This window comes from Charadrius vociferus, unplaced genomic scaffold (assembly GCF_000708025.1).
Source record: "Charadrius vociferus isolate BGI_N301 unplaced genomic scaffold, ASM70802v2 scaffold90, whole genome shotgun sequence".
NCBI lineage: Eukaryota > Metazoa > Chordata > Aves > Charadriiformes > Charadriidae > Charadrius > Charadrius vociferus.
In genome coordinates, this window is record NW_009647222.1 from 4,263,422 (window position 1) to 4,286,570 (window position 23,149).

At 38.7% G+C, this 23,149-nt stretch overlaps 1 protein-coding gene across 1 annotated transcript in view; it reads left to right on the top strand.

Moving 5' to 3' along the window:
* The window catches only part of PIK3C2G (phosphatidylinositol-4-phosphate 3-kinase, catalytic subunit type 2 gamma), a 212,740-nt gene that overhangs the window by 69,856 nt on the left and 119,735 nt on the right, over nt 1-23,149 (top strand). The window contains exons 13-16 of the mRNA XM_009879655.1: nt 1-90; nt 7,811-7,925; nt 9,697-9,827; nt 16,607-16,795. The exon at nt 1-90 is cut by the window's left edge and continues 9 nt beyond it. Of these exons, the coding sequence (XP_009877957.1) occupies nt 1-90; nt 7,811-7,925; nt 9,697-9,827; nt 16,607-16,795 (525 nt within the window). The remainder of the gene's footprint in view (nt 91-7,810; nt 7,926-9,696; nt 9,828-16,606; nt 16,796-23,149) is intronic.

Sequence of the window (23,149 nt, forward strand, 5' to 3'; positions counted from 1 at the left end):
TATGCTGACAATAAAACTACTTGGAGTAAACAGTACCTCTAAAAATACAGAAGTGCTTGCTTGGACATGCTCCCCATTGTATCCAAAAGAGTAAGTTCAGTTTGGTATGACAGCTTAAGAAAAGACCATTCTTGAATAACATTGCACTCAACTTGGGAGAAATATAAAAAGATCGAAACACTTACTTCAGGACCTTTCTGTAATAGGACTGAGACAGTCACTTACAGTAAACTGCTCTTGATGTGTCAGTAAGAGCCCCATCCATAAGCTTTTCTTTCTTTCCAAAACATTGTTTTTGAACTTGGCTTATGTAACTGTTTAACACTTACAGTAAAGTTCCCTAGGCCTGTTGAAAGGCCTTGCTATGCCCTTTCCTGTAGCTTTCAAAATCCTTCTCAGCGTAGCCTCTTGTTCACAGTGGTTGATTTTTATTTTTTTTTCAGTCTGTGTTTTTTTTTCTCGAACCCATTCATTCTTCTTAGAGTGAGGCAGTTAGTGATGACCACAATGAGCACCTTTCCCTCTATGCACCACTATAGAATCTTTCTCCTCTTTTTTAACCTCTTCTTTCTATGCAGCACACAGAGTAACAGTGGTTTAAAGATGGTTGTAGCCTTGAACGTCTCTTCAGTAATGCATAGAGAGATCTAAGGTAAATTATTTGGAGCACCCTAAATGTATTTTAGTAGCACTGAGACATCCTTAATTTAGATTGGGCCTTTACAATGACACTTAATTTTTATTTAGACTCCATAGATCTGCATGCCCTCTGGGCAATAGGCAGATATGTTCAAACCCCACAAGTTTCTGCATTAGCATCCATGACTAAGCTATAGCTCTTTCCTCATCTTGAGACTTCTTCATCTACTTCTACATATGGTGGCAATCACCATTTAAAAGAAAACAAAGCCAAAAAATCTGATTTCATATATGAGTTTGTTATGTTTGAAAGAGCTTGAGTTCCATTGAACTTTTGAGCTGAAAGGCTTAAAACGCTAGAAAATAGGTTGGACTGGGCTAGAGGCTTTTTCCGTCTTTTCAGAAGAAAATTCAGATTACTCTGTTCAGAAAAAGAGAGCATTCTTCTGCAACTGAGCGATTCCTCTTAGCTTGAAGGAAGGAAATAAACATGAATCAAATCTCTGCTCCAAGGATTGCTTGGGCATTTTATTCAATGACTTTTCTTTCATTAAGTTACTTTGAAGAAGAGCACATCACTCACACTTCCATTGTGTGTGTCTTTTTTTTTTTTTTTAAAAAAAAAAGGCATTATGTGTATTTTGAATATTTCTACCATCCCTGTGAAAACAGATATAGGGAAATAGATATAGGTGAAATAGAGGGGTTATCTTGGCTGAGAATCAAATTTGAGATGAAGTGTTAAAGTGTTCTTATCCCCAGTAAGCTGATATATGCTGAGTACGTGCAGAAGCAGAGCATTAGGCATGATAACTTAATTGGGGAACACTTTAGCACCTTTAGAGGTAAATGGGGCACATGCGAATCCTGCTCTTGAGAACCTGTGAGGATTTCTTCAAGTCCCAGAGGAACAATTTTTGGAAGACCTGAAAGCCCTCAGCTCCCTGTGATGACATTTTTTTTAGTGTATGCCATCAGAGCAAGCATGTTGATTTTCATTAGGTAGATCTTGAAGTCAGGCAGTTTCAAAAATTATACTGAAAAATGTCTCCATTCTTTCATGGTACACACAGTCAGCACAATGAAGGGGATAGAGGGCTACTTTCCTTTTGTCTGCTGTATAATTGCACAGATCACTGCTGAAATGACCCTTTAAAGCAGAAATAAAAGTTGAGTTGGGAAGGAATGATTTAGGAATAGCATTTTCAACACCCACTCATCTGATAACTGTGTCATTTACAATTACAGTAATTACTAACATAAAGAAGCCTAAATGCTTTTCCCTCTTTTAGCCAACCACAACTCCACAGAATTATTCATTTACCATGATTTCAATTGATGGACTGATTTAAAAATAAGGATAGCCCTGAAATTCCTTCTGAAATGTGAAACTTGAAAATATCTGAACATTCACCCAGCCCTTTTTTCCTTTTCTTTGGAAGATCGTGAATATTTTATGGTAGAGTAAACTAGCTCTGAGAGATACCTACTTAGAAAGTAGCAGGATTAAAACTGTCAGATGATTCTGAATAGGTAATGCTATCAGTTAGTTGAAGTAATTGAGAAGCAACAGTAGGACTTTGAGAGGCCATTTCCTGCTGCACAAAAAATTTAAAAGATAATAATCTTTTTAATTTGACTCACCAATTTTGTGGAAAACATTAATAAACTGAGCGATGAACCTAAATTTACTCCCCTCGCTGCTGGAGTGCAACTAAACTTCAAGACTTATTTCAATAGAATATTTCTGAACTTCAAAGTATGTACCAAGAACAGATTTGTACATGTAGTGTCATGTTAATGTGTCAAGAGTACGTTGTGTTATTGCAAATGGTGTTAGGGTCTTTAAATGAATGAACTCTTTCAATGTAATAAAGATACTATAAAGAACTCTGACCAGGAAATCTTTGACAAAACATTTCTAACTTGGAAAATACCACTTTTTCAAAAGAAAACTTTTCTCAGAGGTCAATTTGAGTTCTAAAAAAGTATTAACGTTCTCATGTCTAGGATTTAATTTATAGGGGAAAGGACAGAAATATGCTCTTTGAAGAAGCCAGTAGCCCTGAGGTATTTGCCTGGGCCATCAAACATCCTTGTTCAAATCCTCGTCCCAGTTGGTCAGTGAGCCATTCTTCTCAGGGTCAGCAAAGATAAGGACAGAGGGTGGTCTTTTTTTCTCTGTTCAGATGCTTGTTAATTATTTTTTTTTCCTTAAACATTAGAAAAAGAAAAATGTCAAACATTTTAAAAATACAGATTCTCATTTCTGTCCTGTTATATCTTTTTCTGATTAAAAACAAAAATTCTCTTCAAGCTGGTTGTGCCTTATGTTAAAAAGAGAAGGGGAAAAAAATTTATCAGTTTTGAGTTATTCCTACATACTACTTAGGATCTTTGATTGACCTAGGGCAAAAGAACACTTTATTTTAAAATACTCTGAAATTACTGCTCTCTGTAAATTTGATATTTTCTCTTCAAAAATGGTTATTGTCATTGCATGTTCGCTTTTCTCCTTCATAGTTTAATTCTTTATATTTAGTTTGAACTGAAGATTAAGAAGAACTGAATTTATTTTAAAATCTAAAGTATACAACTTCCTTTCATCTGTTTCAAGAAATGTGAAGTTTCTCATGTTTTTGAGCAAGACCATGTAAAAGTGCCTTGTCAGATCAAAGGCCTGTGGCTATTTCCTGAGATTTTAACACTCCAGTTCTTCTCTAAAAGAATACTGACTAAGCAGAGTGTATGAGAAATATACAGAAAAGTAGAAGCAAAACCCAACTGTTTAAATGAAAGCGTTATTATTATTTAGCATTTCTTATTGCAGTCTTTTCTCCACACCTTGCCCATGTTGAAAACACACAATACCTAAAAATATTCTCAAGAATTTGGCCTGTTTCATTTTATTTGTTTTTGTTGTTGTTGTTAAAGACTTGTCAGTGAACAGATGTTTAGTAAATTTTAGATTTGCTTAATTTACATTATTTCCTGTATTACGGTAATATCTCTCACTAATCTGACAGTTCCCTTACAGTGTGCTGATTCATAACACGAGTAGCTAATGGATATACAGAGCAGCCACTATACTCTACATCAAATGTGTGTTGGGGTTAGTGCTTATCAACTTTGCATGTTTCTGTACAAATAGTCTCACTCTTTGCAAAACTGACTTCCTGCAAATTTTCTCCAAACTTTGCCTAAATGAGGTTATTTACCTTAAAATTATAGCTTATACGCTTATTTTTTTTAACTTTCTTTTGAGGCAAAAATTAGGAAAGAATCATTATCATAACTGCAAATTTGTTTTAGAAGTCTGAAATAATCACATAATTTTGTATTTGCTGTATTCAACACCTTCAAATTTCTCTAAGTTATTTAAACTAGAAACTGTGGGGATGGAAGATATGGTTCCTATAAATGTCTGTAGGACATCTAGCATTACTTTGCAGTTGAAAATTGTATCTCTAATTTGAATTTTCTAGAACGCTGTAGTATTTGTAATTATAATAAATTAGTTATTTCACAGTATCATTCCCATGCAGAATTGAGAGTGCTTGGGCTGTAAGATACAGAGTTTTTATAGCTTAGCAGCTGTGGATATCCTTTAAATTTACCCTCAACTCTGAATTTCTGAGGCTTGTAATGTCAAGTTTGGGGATAATTACATTATTTTTACACCATATTTTGTTCTCATTTTTCTGGTATATCCAGTCTAAACAGTAACTCTTCTCCAACGTTACATACATTTGAGAATGAACACGGTAATAACGATTGTTGCGGCCAACTTCTCCAGTAGGTGAGCCTCCACATCCACGTTTCTCATCCTTATCTCAGGTAGTTGACTTTAGACAGCAGCCCAAAATCAATGCTAATAAAGTCCTTGATGCTGCATCTGTATAACGAAGACTTAATAGGCGCAAGAAGCAGTTCAAAAAGTGTTTGCAAGCCCGTGTGCCAACTTTCCATTCCTTCACATCAGAAAAATGTGTTTGTCTCTTGGGCTGAATAGTTTAGTGATTCAAAGCTAATTAACAAATCAGAAATCCACCATTTGGGGCAATTTGGGAGTTTTAATGTCCCCCACAGTGCCCATTGTCACTGATTCTAACAACACAGTTTATTTTGAACTGGTATTTCCAAATCAGACAAAGCAAGCAACAAAAATTTCCTCTTGCTGGGCATGGTGAGGGAAGTCTCCCACGTGACTTTGGGACACAAGGCTGATTTTATTAAGTTAGGGTAACGTGAGATGTCCTTAAATGGCAGTGTCCTCTTCTGCTGTAGTAAGATGGGAAGTTTATTTTAGCTTCGGTAATAAAAAAGAGCTGGGAATCCATGTAATTCCAGGGGTTTTCATCTCCCCTGGTTTTACATGAGCATATGAATAAATAAATGGTAGTAGGCACACAGCGGCACTTGTTTATTCACCTTCTGATGTGCTTGATGCTGAAGTTGCTACATGGAAGCCATTGTCTGTGGCTGTGATCATTATGCAGTCTTTACAAAGGTCAGTATCACTACCCTCACCTTATGGGTGGGAAAACTGGCAGTGAGAATGGGGAGTGACCTGCCTGAGCTCATCAGCAGAACTGGGTAGCAGAGAGAGGTGTCTTGTCCATTCAGTAAAGGTTATGGTTGTCATCCTTATGATGCTGGCTCCTTCTTTGTCGGAATGGATCCTGCACACTCTCTTGCTTCTTGTCCTTTTTCTAAAAATTATCAAGCATCTTTTTACTGTTTCGTTCACCCGCATGACCTCTCTTGTTCCATTTGTGTGTCCAAAAGCAGTCTCAGTCCTGAAAAATGTTAGCTGTGCAGTGCATGTAGTGCCTCAACGATTGCTAGGGAAAGCTGTGCCTCATAAATACACACTGTAGTTTTCAGTTGTCGATGCCTCTTCAAATCTTTTTTAAAAGATGTTTTTACAGTGTAAACACTCCTGTGTTTACAGACTAGCCTTAGTCCAAAAAGTGACTTACTGATGGAAGATACATAAGTTGCTCACTTATTTGTAAATATATAAATTAGGCTACTCTATATATGAGGCATAAATATGTGTCTAGTTTTTACAATACTTCATTTTTTCTTAGGAGATATCATCTCCATACTATCAAAGTGGTTTAATGTCTTTGGTTTTACTTACAGTCCTGTCATCTGCTTTAACATGTGAAATCTTCTCAGTCCAGCAAAGATACGTTGCATTTCTTACCATTTCTCTCCAGTGGAGGACTCTGAGAAACCCACTTGCTGATTCTTCCTTATCTTCCTGGACAGTCTTTAACTGCATCTGCACTGGGTGCAAATGAGTTGAAATAATGAACTCAGGAAATGCCTCAATTAAACACATCTATACTGCCTCTGAGGTCTGTGCTACTTCTTGTATTTGTTTTCCCAGGAAAAAAATCCACTGTATGGATTCTTTTTTAAAATCACTCTATAGTTTTAGAGAACAGTATGAAAGTGATTAGCAGTAATGAGAAGTTAAAAGGATAATTTAGTCTCGGGGTTCATTCAGTTCTCAGCTACTCCTCTCCCTTCTAACAAAAGAGCCAATTAGTTCAAATTATGATGTAAACCACTGTCCACAAACAAGTGGAAGAGATGCAAGTCATTTATTAAAGGTCATCCGAGTACACATCACAGACAAACAATTTTCAACCACCATTGATCACTTCCACGTTCACGTCAGTGACCTACATGTGAAAGCCTTCGTATCACACGACGTCTTTCCCCTCAAGTGCTATCTTGTTCATATCACAACTCCTTCTTCTGCCTCCATTCCCCTGCAAATACACCTACAGCTGCAAAAGAAACTTCAGAAGATGGTTTTGTCTTTAATCTTCATGAGCTGTGTTCTCACAATAAAATAAAATGTTTGCACTAACAACATGTATAGCTTGAGAAATGAAAAAGAAAAATTAGCCCTGAATTAGGTTTACACTGAGAGTTGATTATAAAAATTACTTTGTGGGAGTTTCTTATTTCTTCTTCAGGTGACTTAGCAACAATTTATTTCAGTTTGCGATTCAAAAGTTACTTTTTTACAGCAATGTTGCAAATTCATGCTGGGATAAAAAAGTCCTTCTGGGTTCTCTTGTACCCCTGACATCCTCATATCAGGTAAAAGCTGTACACTCAAATCTCATCTACCTGGCCGGCTGTTTCTGTTGCAATGGGCAGAAGAGAGTCCAGCTCATTCTCTCAGTTGTATTGACTGAGCAGTGCTTGGAACGATTGTAATAAAAAGTATTCATCGGTAAAAGAAGAGATGTTGAACCATAATCAAATTTTTGACCTCACTAACCATTAAAGTGTGGATAAATTAAAGGGTAGGTCCAGTGTACTATATCTTCCTTTATTCAAGTACTGTGTTCTTAATTCGAGCGGATTGGTTATGACTAGAACTTTCTGATTTTATTTAAATTCTCTAGGCTGAATTGTGTTGACCTGCCAAATCATGCTGGTTTTCTTATCTGCAGACCACATGCATGCCTGCTTCTGATAAGAGTTTCTTGTACATGCAGTGCTCAGACTGTACTTCAGACTGTGATCTTTCATCTGTCCAAAAACCATATGCAGCACATGCGGTACAAACTATCCCGCTCAAACTCCTTTCAGCTCTTTGGAGACTCTAATATCATTGTCATGCCTCCCTGCCAGCTACACATAAAATCAACAAGGTTCCTTCATGGTTGCAGTAGGTTGCCATGAGTTTCTTCTTTTTGTGGAATAAACATATGCTGCCCTCCACCTCATACAGTGTGGTGACACTTCACAATCTCTAACATATTTGCCCTCAAAATTAAGTCTTGAGATAGAAATGCAGTATTATCCTGTTACACCTAGCTTAAATGGCAACCCCTGTCACAAAAGCAGTCAGTGGTAAAGCACAGAGCTGACCTGGAATGACTTGGCAGCTTGATTTGTGTCATGATCCCTGCAACTGCACGGATGCCACTACAGCAGTGAAGCCATCAGTGTACAACCTCTGCTGATCCAGGCCAGATTTGCACTACCCACATAAAGATAAATGGTTTGTTCTCCTTTTGCCTGTCTTTCAAGCTACCCAGTTCCATGTTCTTTGATGTAATCTTTGATGTAATTTCAGTAAAGCCTGTTCACCTTGTCTCCAGTACCGATGCGGTGTTTCCATCTGTGTGTGTTGCAGGCGGCTCATTCATGGAACTGTACTGCTTAGCATGACATTGTACAGCACGCTTCCAACAACAGTGATTACCCCAGGCATCTGCAGTACTGATACACCGACCTCAGTAACACTGCAGGTAAGAAAGCGAAAAAGCAAAGGAAAGGGCTGTTTTGTAACAAAATGCAAGAAAAAGGATTGTTCCCACAGCTCATCAAGACCACACAAATTAAAAATCCTATTTCCGCTACGGCTGCTTGAAGAGACCATGTTAATCTTAATGGATGGAAGTGTATAATTCTGCACAGTGGCAAACGTATATGATACTTTCCGTATCAGATACCACCGCCGAGGACTAGAGAAGGTTGTTGTAGGGTAATTTTTGTTGTTATAATTTTGGTTCCAAAAATACTTTTGACAGAAATTAATGACTTGGTACTGGACTTAGAGCTGCCTTTTCAAATCCGAACTTTTGTTCTGAGTACTATTGAATTGCATACCATTATAAATGTAACATACAGCTTGTAATTAGACTGAGTAGCATACAGGATTTGTAAAGTGGTTACAAGCAAATTGTCAATAGGCATTAGTATAGCTCTCCCTCTGTGGCTACGTGCCGAGCACCCACTCATTCTGGGCAGAATGGTGCTCCCAGTATTGAAAATGCATTAGGTCTGCATGGTAGTTTTGTTGCCTTTTCAGGTTAAATTGGCAACTGGATACTTCAAGGGCAAAGCCCATTGTTTTCTGTATTAAAAAGCTGAATGACTATTAGCAGATGACATGTAAAAGTAAATAATACAGATAAATGAGGCTGGCCTAAAAATGCCATACTTTTAATAGACAAGCAAATGGGGATTTTCTAGTCTGAGGAGTTCAGTCAAAGACGATGCCTTAAAATAGCTCCCCCATTAATAATAGAGGGAAGTTGAGACAGTAAATGGCTCTTAATTTATAATCTCTCTTTGCTGAAAGAAACGGAACAGGAGGATCTCTCATTCTGCCCCCCCCCCCCAAGTTATTCCCATGCGTGTGACAGTGTCACGATCTGTGAACATGCTGGAAATGTTATAATGATAGCTGTTCTGATGCGACTGACAAGACACGTTTTGTAGGGAATAACTTTGTTAACCTTTAGAAGAATTATGTGTATCAAATACATATATTAAAAAATAGATACAGATAAGAGATTATGGTGTGTGTTAATGAACAAAAAATGGGATGTGCAAATTGAGCTGAATTTTGAAGAACAACCTGAATTTTCAGCTAAGTCTGCAGTCAGATTATCAAGCGCCTCAAGCTTTGTAATTTTCTTTGAATGTTTTCTTTAGCTGTATCTTAAAATCATTATCCTAAATTTCTGACCCCCATGCGTAAGTGTAAAGAATGAAAAATTGGTAGATGTTGTATAATACATATGAAATCAAACATCCAGAAGTGAAATCAGGAATCTGATTTCCATCTCTTACATTGGCAAGCTACACATCAGAATTATCCCTACTTTTTTAGGAAAAAAAAAAAACCACAACCAAAAAACCCATACATGACTGGAAGCTTTCCATTTAAGAACTATCTCATTAAAAAACAGGAAAGGAGGAAAAGAGGAAAAAAATTACTTCAGCTTTGAGTTCATGCAGTTCTAATAAAATTGAAATGCAGTGGATTAAATTCTCCCAGGAAAGTCGGTGACAAAGCCTCCACTCATTTCGTGGGCTGAGTTTATCATAAATATATTTAAGTAATATATTACATACAGTGAACATCCTCAAAGAATTATCCCTTTTTCTTTCTGTCATATTTTGTATGCTTCCTGTACAAATCCAAGATAACATTTATTGACAGGTGTACCTGAGAATACATATTGCTAAAAGGACTTCTGTCTTTTCTTTTCTTTTTTTTTCAAAATAAAGATTGACTTTCCAGAAACTAATTTGGAGTTTATTAAACCTGAACCTGAAGAAAGAAGAGGTGATCTTGAAGAGCCAACCAAAGACTGCCTGATGCATATTACAAGACTTTCACAGACACGTTCTCTCTTGCTGTAAGTTGTACCCAGATAGCCCTGCTGATTCTTGGCTTGTTGTACTTATCCTATCGATCACAATTAAATGTATCCGATTCTTTAAAAACAAAATTTTCCTCTGAAGGAGCCTAGGCTGATTGGTTTGAGAAGTAACACCTCTAAATGAGAGAAGAGATCACAGCAAAGCCTAAATAAGCCCCTGGAGGTGGCACTGTATTTTACCAGTTTAGAAAAAGATTGTTTTTCCCATTCTATAACTATATCTTTTCAGGTCTTTGAAGCGAGAAGCTAATTTTTGATTCAAAACGTAAGATTTTCAGATGATGCAATAAGTCTACATCAGTATTAGCAAGAAAACCTCTGGGTTCTATGAAAAACAGCCTCCTTTAGTAATAATACACTCAGACTTCAGCTATAGTGGTTAAATGACATATAATCATTGAAAAAAATCTGTGTCAAGTTATAAGCAAGGGAAGAAGTACGGGAAGTTTAACTTTCACAAAAGGCAAACAAAGACAAAGTGAAAGAAAACACACTGTATAGACTGGGGCAGATTAGTATGCTCAGTTATATGTATGTTACACTATCAATTAGGATTATGTACCGTATAAAATAATTGTACATATAATTAAAGTGGAATTGGGAACAGATGCTTACAGAAAGTCTTTAAACCAATCACAGTTAATTGCATGAATTAATCCTCCATCAAAGGCCAAAAGGTGCATTAGTTGTAAAATAATTAAATAACTTAAAGCCAGTTCAGCTCTCTGTGTGATATGATGTATCTGTTAAGAAGACTTTTCTGTGCTGATTTCTGTGTTGGTTGTTTGTGTTTTTTTATATCGATTTCTTTAAAAAAAAGACAAAAGACAAGTTTGCTGTTGTATTTGTTTACTTCAGCTTTTAAAAAGACAGGATGAAATGTAAAATTATATTTCTTTACTGTGAGATCTGTGATTTGATCCTTTTTTTAAATTTATTTTTGAGTACGAATGGGATGTCAGTATTTTATTGCAAATAACCACTGTGCCAGGGCATGGCAAGTTGCCAGCAAAATTTCCACCTGAAAAAGGTGCTCCAGAAGTGATTTGGGGGACTTCAAGCCAATGCATCTGACCTCTGTTCATGGTAAAATGGTGGTTCTGTAAGGAGGAATAAGATCATTAAACATTTATTGAAGTACAGAGTAATTTGTCAAGAAAGAGACAGTATGTCTTCTGTGAATAAGAAACCCTGCCTCACTACCCTGTTGTTGTCCTAGAAGGTTGTCAGTGGGTGCATGGATATTGGGGATTTGGTGGATGTTCAAAAAACTTTGCTGAAGTTCCATATCAGAATGTTAAAGAAGTAAAGTTGCCGTGGGTTTAGAGGAAAAATGGTTAAAGGCAAATATTGGAAGTTAGTGGTAGCTTTTCAGAATGAAATAATCCAGGAGCAGGGTCTTTCAGTGCTCAGGCTTGGCACCAGTTTTATTCAGTATCTTCATCGATGATATGGAGAAGGCAGTGGGTGGGGAAATCTCCAGGTCTGCAGATGGTACTAAGCTCTGTCAGATTGTCAAACACTGTGCCATGGAGGGGAGATCCAGAAGGACCTTAAAAAACTGGGCATAAACGTAGCAAATGAGCTTCAGTGTGGATAAATTCGAGGGGATATATTTAAGGGAAAATTATCTAAGCATCTGTATGTGACACTGAACTCAGAACTGGCAGTTACAATGCAGGAAATACATCTTGACATTACTGCTGATATTTCCCTGAACTCGTGAGTACAATGTGCAGCAGCAGCCGACAGTGCTAAGGAAATATCAGGCATTGTCAGGAAAGGTGTAGAGAAGAAGCCAGTGTGTGCCTTTTCACTGCTGTCCAAAACTTTGACATGCTGTATTTTGAGTGTGCTGCATAGTTCTTTTCTTCACAACTCGGGAAGGACACAGTAAATCTGGAAAATGCACAGAGAAGGGCAGCTAAAATGATTAAAGGGATTAAGCAGCTGCTTGACTGAGAGAAGCTAAAAAGGCTGGGACTCTAGTTTGGAGAGGAGAACACTAGAGGTTGTTTGTGTATGTATGATTAATTTTTACAAAATCATGATGGTGGTGGACAAGGTGAATGCATCGTCAACTCCCACCCTATTCAAACTAGGGACATTCAATGAAACAAGTAGGAGATCAATTGTCAAAAAATGGAAGAAAGTGCTTCCTAAGATAGCAGCGAACTTTTAAAATCTGCTGTCGCAAAGATGTGGAGGTAGGCAACATCATCAGATTCATGAAGGCTATACACAAATTCATGGGTAATAAGTTCACAAATAGGTATTACAAGACCAGGCAAGGGCAGTCCCTGTAACATCCCTAATATAACAATTTTGGGTTGTGTGCGAATATGAAGGGAAAAGACCACTGAAAGTCACCAGGCTGGAGTTAAGACTTCGATAAGTTCAATAACAGGTTCTTGGAGGAAGGAGAATTGTAGTCCTTTTATTTTCAACAGTTGTTTGTTTTCAGTTATCCTATCTTATGGGCAAAGCTGGTCTACCAAATGAATCATCAAGGTGAGGGGTAGCATATTTGGGGTTTGAATAAAGAAATTCCATTTTGAGTACTTTCTGATCAAGAGGAATCTGTCAGCTTGTAATTTTTGTTGTATCTGTATCAGAGGAATTATTTTTACCTTCCTCAGTCACGGTAGAGTTTTATTAAAAAAGTTTGTAACAACATATTGGCATCCAAACACACTATTACCATGGTATCTGAAGATCTCTTCCTTCCTTGCTTTTTTGGGTTTTTTTGTAAGTTAAGAAAAAGAGAGGGCTCTGGGTAGCTTTCAGTAGCAATATGTCTGTATGATGATGCTTCAGGCTTACAAGCCTCAAATATGATTTTGAAATAAATGGGTATCTGTGGTTAGAAGACACAAGAAACTTTTCTAAGGCTGTCAGGATCCTTCTGTTCATTCTACTGAAAGCATGGGAAATATGTGAATAGATAGAAAACGTTCTTAACCCTGTGGTAGAAAAAGAAGAAACAATGGTTAAAACCAGACAACTGCACGGTTGTCCTTCTTATAGGCTGTTGAATCCAGTAGTGTTGTGAATGCAAGGCAGCTATGGCTCCGCGTCCCCAGGTTCAGGCATTAGAGAGGCGGACCACATATTCCTGATAGGAATACCAACAAATCAACAGAGACAGAAAGCAGTACCTTACCAGCACACAGAAACATGTAGCATTGCCACAAAATGTACAGCACAGACAGCCTGATTCTGTTCCTCGTCTCTGCCTGATCAGGATCAAAGTCCACTGGTGGAATACATATACATACATATATTTATATCTATAGTATCAAAATAGTAATTGCTCCGGTAGTTGGGCTTATACAGTCAATCCTGTAGCTGGCCCTACATCTCCCTACTCTCCCCAGCTGCTGACACCCAGACATGTAAGCCCCCAAGGTTCACAACCACGCTCCAGTTGCTGGTGAATGGACCTCTTCCCAGTATGTGGACGTGGGTTTCCCAAGCAGCCGGTCCCAACATATGGTCTTCCCAGTAGCTGACTCTTGGACCCCTGTCTCTCTGGTAGCTGGCTCAGATCACTGGTCGCCATAGCCAGCATCTCCTGGATGTTGATTAGTGAGGAGATCAATGGGACTGAATGAAATGAACTTCACCATATGGCTCTTGTGCTCCTCACAGCCCTACACTGTGTGCTGCTGTGTGATCTTTGGCGTCATTACCAAACCAGGCAAGAAAGGGAGGACCAAGAGAATTCATTAGTTAATGCCAGCCACTTTGGCTGACTTCTGAAAACTGTTCTGATGTAAGCCTTTGATTCCTTTTAGGATTACTGTGTTTGAAATACAAACCCAAGAAAACTAGCCATCTGAGATCATCACTGCTCTTCAAACATGATACAGCCTGCTTGTGCTCAGTGGCTCCCAGTGTAAGGATCAGAGACTGGTTTGAAGCCAGGAAAATGGGAGTCTTGTTTCTGCTATCTTCTTTCCTTCATTCATCGTTTTCTTTCTACCTTACTACTTCTTCTCTTTCAGCTTCCCTTTTTCTTTTCCTTTCCCTTTTCACCACTTACCTGGTAAGAATCTAGTTTGCCTACCAGTTGTCACGAGAGTGCCATTGCTGTGAGTTTTGATTTAGAAAGGCTACTTCCAGTTGGGTGAATAGCAGAACAGGTCTAAAAAAGTGTGGTGATGCTGCACACTTTGCTAGTCTGTCCACGGGAAGGAAACTTGAAAGTGAGAATCAGTGCCAGGGGATAGAAATTTGCATTTCCTAGATCTGCTGCTCTTTCCTCTTTTTGCCTTTTGTCTTGTTCTGTTTTAGTATAGAACATGAATGACAAAAACAACTCATAAGCGTTTAAACTCATTTTTGCCATTTCCCCCGCAAAAAAAAAAAAAAGTAATAATTAAGACCAGTTAACAAAGCTGTCACAGAAGCTGTTTCCTTCATTTAGCTAAAGGGATTAATGAAAACTTTCAAATTGAAAACTACTGAATTATTTATGGTTTAAGACATTTTATTTTTGTGTTGAATGGAAGGGAAATTTAGATACAACTCTACAAAAAAACCCCATAAGCTGCATTTTTATCAATAAAGAGGTTTTATTAGCATCTTATCCCCATTGAGCCAAGAAATGTCCTTATTAGCATAACAATCTTCAGATGCTGTGTGTATGCAAAATACTTTAACCATCCATCTTATATGTCCTATTACATGTATATGTAAACTTCTGTTACAACTGAGAAACTTGAAATGAAAACCTAAAAACACCCCCACCCAACCTTTAATTTCATCTCTGTTCTTTAAAACATGGAAAAAGAAAATGTTATTGCCTCCGGAGTGAAGTCAGAGGGAGAAATCTGTTATTTAGAAAACCTGATACAAGGATTGATTTCTTATCTTCCTTTATAAGCTCAGTAGAGGCTTTAGCTGCTTTAATCTGAACAACAGATTGTCTAGTTTGGAGGATGCTGTCTGAAAGCTTAAATCCCTGTTTAAAGTCAACATATAAAAGGGGTCCTTTAGCTGAACTGTCCTGAAGAATACCATCCAAATGCATAAGAAAACCAGACAGGCAATAAAGTCTTAGTCCTACTTTTATCTCTTTTTCTGTGTGACTTCTTCACACAAACACAAAGACATCTATCTATTGTCACAATAGACATGCTGTGAATTCTGAAGCTGTATCTTGAAATACCAAAATGATGCTTTTCTTGAAGTGATTACTAAAAGTCATGACTATTTGTATCATAGTTAGGTTCATCTTCTACATATATTTATGAGCTTATTCTCCTAGAGGAAAGAAATAAACATTCACTCTTGTGACAGTAAAAAACATGCTCATCTTTGTACCACCACTCTCTGTTCCTAAATGCTTGGCAATTCAAAATTGCAAAGAAAAGTTCTCCAGTGCGTATGGAGCCAAAAGGAACTCATTGCTATGAGTTGTGAAAGCCACAATCTTGACAGTTAGAGCAGGGCTAAGATAGTTTTTTGGCTAAGAATGTCCCAAAACATTGCAAATATAAGGAAGACAGCCTTGGAAGGAATGTAAACACTTGGATTTTGACCCCTACTTACACATCTGGATAATGAAACACTTGACTGGAAACAAGCTATTTACTTACAGCCTTCCACAAAGTTTCTCACACTTTGCTCTGAAATATCTAGGTCCATTTTAAGTCACAGTTACGTTGTGTTATTAAGTAGATGGATCACCAATCTGGTCAAGTATGACTGAGAAAACCACTGTTCCTCTTGGTTTCAGTAATGAACAGAGTTTCAGTATGAAACGGAGATCAGTTTGCACTCTTAAAGCTTGCTTTTGAAGGCTCAAATACCAAATTAAGGAGATAGGCTGAGCTTGTCTCTCATGGGGAATTTCTTTTTCTGTTCTGATGGTATAAAAATCTAGGGTGTAATATGCATGAGGCAAAGACATCTGAATTGTTGACAAATCAGAGGATATACAGCAAAAATAATTCTGAGGCATTTCTCACTGTGGTGAAATATAGTGTGATGACTGACCATATTTTATGTTATTTAGATATCGAATGTCTCTATGAGGAATTTGGTTTTGCATTCTTCTGGGAGTACAGCAAAGCATGGCACGTTAGGCCTTGCGAACAGACACGGAAGTTGCTGGGAGCTTTCCTTCCCTTTTCCAAACTCATACCAGCGCTAGGGATAATCACGCTGTGTGCCTGTGCATGCACATGCACTCATGGTCTTCTGTAAGTGCAGGGATGTGCCTAAAACCTATTTTAAATGCAAATACGCTAAAAATAGACACACCTGCGTTAAACAGTCAAAGCAAGGGCAGGAATGAAAGCTATGGCTAGTGGTGGTGTGTGCCTAGTTTTTACAGTAGTTAGTTAAGAGATGATGTGTAGCAGATGAATGTGACAATAATTTTTCTGGTGATAAGTGCACCTTCTTTGTCGCTGTCAGCAAACCCCAGTAAAAACAAGCAAACACCACCAACAACAGAGACAGTGGAGAAGAAAAACGAGAGTGCTTGGGAAGTGAAATAACCATATATGTGTGTCTTTTGACACTTCATTTTTATATGACCCAAGGCTGACAGATCCAGAGTATAAGTATCACTTTTCTTATAAAAGCTGGTCTGCAGAAAATGATATCCTACCCTAAGGAAAACACGTACTTAGCCGAAAAGCAGTGTACTGTATGACTTGGCCCCTCTGTACAATAAAGTTTGTTGCTACACAAAGCTCCAGGTGGTTTTAATTTCAAACTGAATTTCTAATCTTCTCTTGCAGACTCTCAGAGCAACAGAGAAGAATCTTATGGTTTTATCGTTACTACTGCAATAATCAAAATTGCTCCCTTCCTCTGGTACTGGGCAGCGCACCCAGTTGGGATCAAATGACTATATCAGAAATGTATGCTGTGTTGAGGAGATGGAGATTTTCTAACCCTCTGGAGGCACTTGGGCTTCTGACTTTCAGGTAAGGAAAAACTAACCAAGTAGGAAAATAATAATAAGCAGAATGATCATGTGCTGATTAATTCAGCACTTCTGTTTGCTCAGCACAGTATCGTGCTTTGGTTCACTGACTGTGCTTTCAATTCTGTCCTTGTGTCAAAGTGAAGATATAGTTGCAACTCTTGTGATGACCTTGAGTTGAACGTGCCAGCCCTGCCTTCGTGGCTGAGAAGGTTTTCTATTTCTCGGGACAGTGAAAAGAGTATTTCCTTCTCTGTAGCAGATTCAGTCAGGTTCTGTTAACAGGTGATCAGTCAGGTACTCAGCACTTACATAGCACTCCGTATCCTCAAACTACTGTACAGACATGAAGTGACTAATGGGAGATAAGGACGACTGAAATATGCTTCCAGATTATGTAAATACATACAGTCCCACCTGTAGCCCATCTTTCTGAAGTAGATAGTAGATGGTAGATTCCTGTTGTGATGCCTTGTGTTCCACCCCCACTTATACTGGGAGTTGGTAGTTTGTTGGAAGGCTTCTTGATGTTGGAGATAGCCTTACCTATGATGTAACAGCAGATGTCAGGGACAGAATCTGTGTCAGCAGTTACGTTTCCTCCAAAAGCTTGGGAGGTATTTTGTGTTATATGACCTACCTGTGAAAATATTAAACGTGCAGATGAAATGGTTAAGCAAATTTGGTTTATCAAGCCCTTGCTTGTCTACATAAGCACAAGCTGCACCAGCTTTGCTATTTCAGTTCCATGTTGTACCTTTAGAAAAAAACACTTCACCTAAAGCTTTACTTGAGAAAAGACTATACATTCACCTCCACATTATTAAAAAATAGTTATTTAATAATATAAAGCTGACTATCGACTGTTACTTCTCTCTGAATGTGATTTCCTAAGGATACCTGTGTCTCAGGTTTATAGCTGCATGTAGTTGCATGCATGTCTGTTTTACGTTTAGTGGGAATGATGGAAGCATAGATCCTGAAAGATCAGGTTCTTGAGCGTGTTGTTATCTTTTTTTGCCATTATTAAATTATTAGAATCCACTTCTTATTTACAAAAGAACTATGTAGAAAGGCGTATATGGGCAGTGTGTTGTCTTCCACACCCTAGAGTAGCAAGAGATTTTGCAATGGTTTGTCAGAGCATGCCAGGCTTTCAGATCAGACCTTTTGTCGAATTTTGTTTCTGTGTATGGGTGGCATCTCTGCAAACGAGGAGCTTGATTGTTCTTTGAAGATGCAGCTCTGTATCAGGGTGTGGTGCAGAATATCAGTCCTGTCAGGTGCCTCACAGGATATTTAATGTGACTCAGCCTGTCACGTAGCTTCTTGGTGTGTAGTGGGTACAGTGTACACACTGTTTATTCTGGCTACCACAAAGATTGCTGGGTAGATGGGAAGATGTCATCACTTTGTCTCTCCTGGTGCCACCATTGGGCTGGTACCCACAGTGGTGCCAAAGAACCAAGTACTTCTCATCAGGATCTTAGCTGTTTTTTCCCTTTAGTTTCTTTCTCACAAAAGATAATATCAATTTGGGTTTTTTTGCTTCATGCTTAGCACTGCAGAAAGAAGTTCTGGATCACAGTACAAATCCTCTTTAAAAAAATAAAAATTATCTGTCCTTCATGTATCCACAGTCTTTTGTAGGTGCATGAGCAATTGGGAAGTTAACCTTCAGAAACAGAGAGACTACATTTCCTTAAAGATGTCTGGTTTCCGAGATGTCTAGGTCGCATGATTTAACTGCTGAGAGACGTGTATATGCAAATTGAGAGAGTGGGTTGAAGGAGAGGAGTACTTTCCATATAAATGGATTTCTGAGGTTTCTTCTCTTGGTTGTCTTTTTCTCAGATTTCAATCATTTTGAAAAGTAAAGTAGCACTGGATAGGGTCCAACTTTCCTTCACCATTACCTTCACTAACTTTGGATTGTAGGCTCCGTAACTGAGCTGGTTCTGAAGGTTCATTCAACTCCATCCTGTATTATGTTTGGCTCTGACAATTCAACTCAGTTCCTCATTTCTATCATCCACAAAACAGCTCTCTGATTTCTTGTGATTACTGAGGCACAGATGAAAGATCCATGTTCGTTTAAAACATGAGCCAGAATATAAATAAATATTCTTTATTTTCAAGGTCTGGGCCAGACCGGCCACTGGGTGAGTGATAGATGCTCTCCCCTACCTCTCTCTTCAAGGGAAGGAGGGAGAGAAACAGACTTATGAGTTATGTCTATTTTAAAGACTTGTGTTACTGTCACTATTAAATGATAGGTAAGTAAAATAAATTAGGGCTGATCTTTGTCTGCATGTATTGTTAACATAATGCAAGAATGCAGGAGCAGCTGCACTAAATCAGACCAAAAATCAGTCTAGTGCATCCTGTTTCCAATGGTGACCAGCAACAGATCCCTAAGGAAGACAATGAGAATGGGCCAAACATAATGACACTGTGCGACTCTCCCAGCTTCCAGTAATCTGCAGCTCAGAGACTTCCTGAGACAGAATTTCTTAGTTTAAGTGCCCTTTTGCATTTTTCTTCTGTTATTTTTTCCAAATAGAAATTGATTCCCCACAAACATTCAGTTTTCAGAACATCCTGTACAAAGGAGATCCACAGATCAGCTCTATGTTTTATAATTTCTGTGTTTTATAATTTTCTGTGTTTTATAATTTCTGCTTTCGACACTGTCTCCCACATGGCCCTTGCAGGCAAGCTTAGGAAGTGTGGGTTAGATGAATGGACAGTGGGGTGGATTGAGAACTGGCTGACAGATAGAGCTCAGAGGGTTGTGGTTAGTGGTGCAGAGTCTAGTTGGAGGTCTGTAACAAGTGGTGTTCCTCAGGGGTCAGTACTGGGTCCAGTCCTGTTCAAGATATTCATCTATGACCTGGATGAAGGGATAGAGTGTACCATCAGCAAGTTTGCTGATGACACAAAGCTGGGAGGGGTGGCTGACATGCCGGAGGGGTGTGTTGCCGTACAGTGTGACCTGGACAGGCTGGAGAGTTGGGTGGAGAGGAACATTATGAATTTCAACACAGGCAAGTGTAGGGTACTGCACCTGGGGAGGAATAACCCCATGCACCAGTACAGGTTGGGGGCTGACCTGCTGGAGAGCAGCTCTGTGGAAAGGGACCTGGGAGTCCTGGTGGACAACAGGATGACCATGAGCCAGCAATGTGCCCTGGTGGCAAGAAAGGAAATGGCATCCTGGGTTGCATCAAGAAGAGTGTGGCCAGCAGGTCAAGGGAGGTCATCCTTCCCTTCTACTCTGCCCTGCTAAGGCCGCATCTGGAGTACAGAGTCCAGTTCAAGAAGGACAGGGACCTGCTGGAGAGGGTCCAGCAAAGGGCTACTAAGATGATTAGGGGATTGGAGAATCTTTCTTACAAGGAAAGGCTGAGGCACTTGGGTCTAGAGAAAAGTCCAGAGAACAGAAGATTGAGGGGGATCATATTAATGCTTATAAATACTTAAAGGGAGGGTGCCAGGTGGATGGGAACAGTCTTTTTCAGTGGTGCCCAGTGATAGGACAAGAGGTAATGGGCACAAACTCAAACACAGGAAGTTCCATCTGAACATGAGGAGGAACTTCTTTACTTTGCGGGTAGTGGAGCACTGGAACAGGCTGCCCAGAGAGGTGGTAGAGTTTCCCACAGTGGAGACATTCAAAGCACACCTGGACGCTGTCCTGTGCAACCTGCTGTAGGTGACCCTGCTCTGGCAGGGGGGGTGGACTAGATGATCTCCAGAGGTCCCTTCCAACCCTGACCATTCTGTGATTCTGTGTACCACAATTTACCACATTGTTAGCAATACTATTGAAGAGACCAAGAGTTTCCAATCACTCAGAGTTTTGGATGCTTCCTTTGCTGGAACTTCTGTTTGCAGAGAGGGAACTCAAAATCACTAGTCACTTTTGCAAGCCTTGGGCTGGGGACTCTAAATTATCGTTCTTCTCAGAGTGAAAAAGCAGCATCTATCCTGATGATTAAGCTCAAGTTCACATTTGCAAGTATAAAGAAATGAAAATCATTGGAGGCGCTACCTCATCTCCTAGGTTAGAAGACAGCATCGCAGAGCTTAAAGAGGGGTAACATGGCCCATCGGATCAAGCCCCGTTATCACACATCTGAGTTAAAATGCTCTTCGCAACTTTCTGAAACTTCTAAATTGTTTTGTTCACTACACAGTTAAATGTACAATTTAATAGATGTTTCTTGGTTTTTGAGCGTGTCTCTACAGCTTACGCTCTTGCCCTTTGCAGGCACATCTTTAGGCAGCCAAATGATAACATACTCATTTATGCAGTGGAAAGGAAGAACTTTCATAAATTGGAAACACGATCATGGTACATTTCACAGATAAATTCAGTAGCAACCTTGCATGCAGTCCTTGCCGCAAATGCATTGATTCTTAAAGCCCCAGAAGCCAACACTTAAAAAACAATTTAAAAAACAAGCTCTTCCCCTTTGCAGGCACATCTTTAGGCAGCCAAATGATAACATACTCATTTATGCAGTGGAAAGGAAGAACTTTCATAAATTGGAAACACGATCATGGTACATTTCACAGATAAATTCAGTAGCAACCTTGCATGCAGTCCTTGCCGCAAATGCATTGATTCTTAAAGCCCCAGAAGCCAACACTTAAAAAACAATTTAAAAAACAATGAATGTTTCTTTAATCAATAAAGACAGGATGGAGAGGGTGGCAGGGGGAAGTGCACAATAAGATTTTACACTCTTAGTTTTACCTTTAATTTCAGGGAAGGGTGGTTATAAGCCATTGCTAATTTTCCCTAAGGCAGAAGGTATAGAGCTGGTCCCTCCTACTCAACACTGCTTACTGGTGCCCTGTGCATCTTAACATTAACTTCGCTTACTGAGTTTGGTCAAAAGCCAAGCTTTAGTGGAGTTGGAGCTTTCTATAACTGTATCTACTTTACATGGCACACTAGCCAGGGAAATTACACCAGTACACTTGTTTATTCAGAGAATTTTCTTGATGACAGAAAGAAACCAAAGGCAGTGTTAGAAATGCCATCGTTTATGTTGTACTGCTAACATGCCAATGTTTTGTGTATGTATAGAACAACTGCACTTACAAGTATTTGTCAGGTTATTTTGCTATTCAAATTATTGAAAACGAAAGTGAAAATATATTCATTAACTGAAATAGCAGAATGTTTGCTCCAACCTTGTTTTTCTGGCGCATTTAGAGTACACTTGCAGACCTGTGAGGTATTGTGGCTAGGAATTGGGAAATCGAGCTAGAATCAGGAAACAGCCACCAAAAAGGTATGCCATTTTCCAGTATTGTGCATGGCTGCAACCATTCTGAAGAAAGAACTTGTATCAGTAGACAGTGGAGGTGAAGACATAACCTCACTGGTAGGCTTAGTAATTTTTCCTAGAAGCTTTCTGCTAAATTCTGTCTCCTTCAGGGCAAGTGCATAGACAAGGACATTCCTTTAAAACCATGGGCTGATTCAGAGGATTTTTACACCAGACATTCAGGTGTCTGATCTGGAGAGGGTTTATGCTACCTTACTCAATCCCCTGTATAGAGTACTCAGGGTAGGGGAAGATATGACTCCTCCTACCTCTTCTTGACCAGAGAAGATGCCCTTTTCGTTACAGCATCCCTCAGCCTTTGACTCTCACAGTATTATTGTTAATTTTCACGTTATGTGACAGGATAGCTGTTGAGTTTCAGAGGTTAGGTTATATACCAATATATGCGAAACTCACTTTCTAATCAATAATTATAATAAAATGTGGTAGCTTGAAGCCATGGTTTGTTCTTACACCTTTGAAAGCCAAATTTTTCGAAGTATAGAATCAGATTATCATTGTTTTAATAAAAGCAGAATGTGAACTGTTCCCTGAGAGCCCACAGCAGAATGCCCAGCTAGAGCATATCTTGACTGTTTGCATCTTGGTTTAAAAGGCTATAGTTGTATATCAATGTGGAGAGCAAGCACAAGCTTATGCAAAGAAATAAGATAAGAACAAAGCAACAGTCTACAATTAATTTGATACTTTGGTGTAAAGAACACACTACTGATAAAGCTTTAAAACTGCTTTGTCGTAATGTACATGAAATTTAGTGATAGCTTATGTGGAGATGTATGCATTGTTATGAACAGACAACTCTTCATTTTAAGCATCGTAATGTGTTTAATTCTTTTTTTTTTTAAAAAAAAAATGCAGCCTTTAACCATTTTAGCTTTCTTGGCAATAAATATGAAGGTATTACAACAGACAGCTATAGTAAGACAACTAAAAATGGACTACTATGTAGGGTATAGCATACTTTCTGTACATAAATGTGCAGTCTAGTCAGG